The sequence below is a fragment of the Neoarius graeffei genome, chromosome 16, assembly GCF_027579695.1.
Source record: "Neoarius graeffei isolate fNeoGra1 chromosome 16, fNeoGra1.pri, whole genome shotgun sequence".
Classification (NCBI taxonomy): Eukaryota; Metazoa; Chordata; class Actinopteri; order Siluriformes; family Ariidae; genus Neoarius; species Neoarius graeffei.
Window position 1 is genome coordinate 7,009,701 of NC_083584.1, and position 5,168 is coordinate 7,014,868.

Sequence of the window (5,168 nt, forward strand, 5' to 3'; positions counted from 1 at the left end):
GTACCAGCTGCTGAAATTAAAGGTAGGTCCCCCCCCAAAACAAAATAATAATAATAAAAATAAAATAAAATTAGAAAAATAAATACGGCAAAATGGAAACAGTAATGCAGGAATCAGTTGCAATTCCCTGCTCTGTAGTGGTTAGTGGATTAACTGAGACAGATAGTGATGAAGTATCTACTTACCTTCAGAAATATGGTTCAATCAAACGTTTTCTTTGCATAGATGATCCCAAATCAGATTTCCACAGACACATCATTGTAGAGTTCACACATAGCACTGCTATGGAAGCCTTAGAGCCCCTATTGCCCCTTAAGCTTCAAAGCCCTACCCAGACCAACATGGTGTATGAAGTGAAGAGCTTGGCAGGTGTTTACACATTAGATGCCTGGAGCAAAGCTACCAAAGCATACATGGAACAACTTTGTGATATTGCCAAGCTGAGTGGAACATCACTAGAGCAAATGCTGAAAGAAGAGCTGGCACATCTTACTTTGTCTACAGCTAGCACACTGTCCTCTTCTCCTCAGCCTCACCAAGATCTCTCACCTGAGCAGAGCCCACTCTCCAAAACGGAATCACCTCACCTGGAAAATGTCTCATCCTCTCCATGACTTTCTTTTGTCGACCCACCTGATCTTGCAGCTAAGAAATCTTCTCACGATGAGGGTCAGCCTCATACCTCTTCAATCTTCACAAAAAACCTGACCAAGTTAACCTTGTCGCCGACTCCTCCAGTTGTGACTGGTAGCATGTCCCAGTCCACCATCGACTTGAATCCCCCCAGCATTCGACGAGTGGTGATTGAACACATTGTCCACAGCAGTGAAAGCCCATCACACCTGGCTACACCAGGTAGGCTTCGAGCTTTCTCAGGGAAATGTCCACGGTTTAATAATGAAGTGGATTTCGACACATGGCGTACCAGTGTTGAAGTTCTCATGAAAGATCCCTCAGTCTCTGAATCATACTGCACGCATCGCATCCTTGACAGTCTCCTCCCTCCTGCTTCTGAGATGACTAAGCATCTTGGCCCACATGCTAAACCTTCGGCCTATCTTGAACTACTGGACTCTGCCTATGGAACAGTTGAAGATGGCGATGAACTATATGCCAGGTTCATGAATACACTTCAAAATGATGGGGAGAAGCCATCTGCTTTTCTGCAGAGGTTGCATGTGGCACTGGGCACAACTATGAGACATGGTGGTGTGTCCTCTCATGATTTCGACCAGCAGCTTTTAAAGCAGTTCTGCCGTGGCTGCTGGGAAAATTCCCTAATAGTCGACCTCCAGCTTGAACAAAGAAAGAGAAATCCACCATCCTTTGCAGAACTGTTGCTGCTATTAAGGACAGAAGAGGATAAACAGGCGGCGAAAGTGAGTCGCATGAAGCAGCATTTGGGAAGCACCAAGCCTGTTTATAGTGCCAGTAAACAGCGTGTCATGTCTCATCTTCAAACAGCATATGCTGCTACTGATTCTGACTATTGCACTGAAGTCGAGATGCTGAGGAAAGAGATATCAGACATTAGCGCCCAGCTTAATAGCATGACAGTTGAGAGTAAAAAACAGAAATTGCCCAAACAGAAAGCAAAGTCCCTTGCTTCTAGTGCCAAAGCCGAGGCTCACCTCGTGAAAAAGAAAGGAACAACTCAGCAGAGCCCCGCTATCAAAATGAGCAGCAAACCACGCCCTTGGTACTGCTTCCAGTGTGGGGAGGATGGTCATATCATCTCGGCATGTGACAATGAGCCAAATCCTTCCCTCGTAGCAGCAAAGAAAAAACAGCTGAGAGAAAGGCAGGCTGCATGGGAGTCTTCCAATCCCCTTGGCAATCAGGCATATTTAAACTGATATCTGCTTCCATAGAGGGACGTATGGGAGTGACACCTGATAAATCCAGTCCCACAATTGAAAAACCTGCCTGGAAGAGAGCTCGAAATAAGAGGAAACCCAGTGCACTTCCTTGTGGCCTTGTGGGAACTAAAACCACAGCTTGGGTAACTATTGCGGGAAAAGACACCAGTTGTCTTTTAGATACAGGTTCGCAGGTGACTACAGTGCCCTGGTCTTTTTATGAGCAACACCTTCCAGATCTGACCATCCATCCATTAGGCAATCTTCTTGACGTGGAGGGTGCCAACGGCCAACTAGTCCCCTACTTAGGATACATTGAGCTCTCTGTCAGATTTCCAAAAGCTTCGTAGGGACTGACATTGAAGTCCAAACTTTGGCGTTAGTTATTCCCCACCTCAGATCTACAGTCCATGAACAGGTACTTGTTGGCACCAACACTCTTGACACCCTGTATGCTGACCTTCGAGATGACCCAAATTTCTCCACCTTCCAGCCATTGCCTTATGGCTACAGGGCTGTCCTCACAATCCTTCAACTGCATCAGAAAGGCTCCACCAGTAGTAGCCTTGGCTGGGCTAAGACTATTGGAAAGGCACCTGAGGTTGTTCCAGCAGGACAGACAGTTGTCCTCGAAAGCATGGTTAATGTCTCTAGTGCTCATTCTGAGAAGTACGTCATTATTGAACAACCATCAGCATCCTTCTTACCCAGCGGCCTCCTGGTCACAGCTAGCTTGGTCAGCTTGCCAACAAAACAACCTTGCCACCTACCTGTTGTGTTGAAAAATGAAACTGAACATGACATTACAATTCCGTCCAAGACAATATTGCCAGATGTTAATGCTGTTGTGAGAGTGTTACACAAAGAACAAAAAGTAAAAGAACCAAACCCCCCTGACCTGGAAAGGGAGTCCCCTCAACCGACAAAACTGAGTTTTGATTTTGGAGACTCACCTTTACCCCCCGAGTGGAGAGAACGGGTAACAAACATGTTGAACTCCATGCCAGACATCTTCTCCCATCACGACCTGGATTTTGGACATACAGACAAAGTTAAGCATCGTATCAGGCTCAGTGATGAAACCCTTTTCAAGTTCAGACCACGTCCGATACACCCCCATGATGTGGATGCAGTGAGAAAACACCTACAGGAGCTCCTTGATTCAGGGGTTATTCAAGAGTCTGAGTCCCCGTTCGCATCTCCTATTGTTGTTGTCAGGAAGAAGGATGGTTCTGTTCATCTTTGTATAGATTTCAGGAAGTTAAACCTTCAGACAATTAAAGATGCCTATGCTCTCCCAAAGCTTGAGGAGGCATTCTCTGCGCTGGCTGGGTCGAAGTGGTTCTCCGTCCTGGACCTTAAATCAGGGTACTATCAGATTGAAATGGAAGGATCAGACAAGCAGAAGACAGCGTTTGTTTGCCCGCTAGGATTTTGGGAGTTCAATAGAATGCCCCAGGGTATTACCAACGCGCCATCAACATTCCAATGACTGATGGAGAAGTGTATTGGAGAGATGAATCTTAAAGAGGTTTTAGTGTTCATTGACGACCTGATTATTTTTTCATCTTCCTTGGAGGAGCACGAACAGCGCCTGAAGCGTGTCTTAGAACGGCTGAAGGAATATGGACTGAAGTTGGCACCAGGGAAGTGGAAATTTTTCCAGACCTCTGTCAGGTATCTTGGTCATGTGGTTTCTGAGAAGGGTGTACAAACAGACCCAGAGAAAGTAAAGGCCCTGACAACGTGGCCTGTCCCCACCAACCTAAAGGAACTCCAGTCCTTTTTAGGTTTTGCAGGGTATTACAGAAGGTTCATTCAGGGGTATTCTCATGTCATCAAGCCCCTAACTGAATTAACCTCCGGTTATCCACCCCTTCGGAAGGGCAAAAAACCTAAGAAAGCTACAGGCCGAGAATATTACAACCCAAAGGAGCCTTTTCATCAGAGATGGACACCCCAGTGTCAGGAAGCATTCCACCTGATAATCCAGAAGTTGACTTCAGCTCCGGTCTTAGGTTTCGCAGACCCCCAGCTTCCGTATGTTCTACATACAGATGCCAGCACCCTCGGTGTTGGGGCTGCACTGTACCAGGTTCAGGATGGCCAACCGAGAGTTATAGCCTTTGCTAGCCGAGGACTCTCAAAGAGCAAAAGGAAGTATCCTGCCCATAAACTCAAATTTCTGGCCCTGAAGTGGGCCGTTACAGAAAAAATTTCGGATTATTTATATGGGACAGATTTCACTGTGGTTACCGATAGTAACCCGTTGACTTACCTTTTAACCTCAGCCAAGCTTGACGCAACAGGTTACCGGTGGCTGTCCAGCCTGTCGACGTTCTCCTTCCGACTTGAGTACAGAGCTGGCAAGCGAAACTTGGACGCTGACGCCTTGTCTCGCCGTTCACATGGACCACCAGAGGATGACCCTGTATCACAAAAAGAAAGTGAGATAATCCGGCAATTTGCTTTGTACCACCTGAGTGATGCTGACACATCACACACTGTTCCTCAGGAGGTGATTCAAGCGATTTGTGATCGACACATGGTCACCAGTGTCGGAGGTGCAAAGGCTGAAAGCTCCAGCCCTGGGTTGACTTTAGTTGAATCTCTTTCTCATCAGCCCATAGCCATTCCAGACTGTTTTCAGGAAGAGCAAATGGATGGGTTTCCTTTTGTACCCTCATTTTCCGAAGAGGAACTAAGGAAAAAGCAGAGATCAGATCCTGCAATCAATGAAGTGATTGTTCAAATGGAGACTGGTAAAACCCCACCTCCCACCCTCAAAGCAGAGCTGCCTGAGCTCCCTTTGCTACTGCGAGAGCTCAACAAGCTGGAGCTACGGAATGGAGTGCTCTATCGACAGCGGCAAGACGGACCCAATGTCACCTTCCAGTTAGTGCTCCCTGAGGAGTTAAGAGCAGCAGCCCTGCAGAGCCTCCATAACGACATGGGCCATTTAGGAGTTGAGTGGACAGTCGATCTAGTAAGAGCCAGATTCTACTGGCCAAAAATATATATGGCCATTGAAAAACTGATCAAAACCTGCGAGCGATGTGTCCGCCGTAAAACTCCTCCTGAGAAAGCTGCTCCACTCGTCAATATAAAGACTTGTCGGCCTCTGGAACTCTTGTGTATTGACTTATCCTTGGAGCCAGATCGATCCAACACAAAGGATGTATTAGTCATTACCGATCACTTCACAAAGTATGCGCTAGCCATACCAACTCCAAACCAGCGAGCCCGTACGGTAGCAAAATGTCTTTGGGATAATTTCATAGTGCATTATGGCTTCCCAGAGCAACTACT

The 5,168-nt window shown here is 46.7% G+C and overlaps 1 protein-coding gene across 1 annotated transcript; it reads left to right on the forward strand.

Annotated features, from left to right (window-relative positions):
• Window positions 1–752: 752 nt before the first annotated feature.
• On the forward strand, window positions 753–1,856 carry LOC132901031 (zinc finger CCHC domain-containing protein 12-like). The gene has a single exon (XM_060943442.1). It carries the CDS (start codon window positions 753–755, stop codon window positions 1,854–1,856), a length of 1,104 nt encoding a protein of 367 aa, XP_060799425.1.
• Window positions 1,857–5,168: the final 3,312 nt, after the last annotated feature.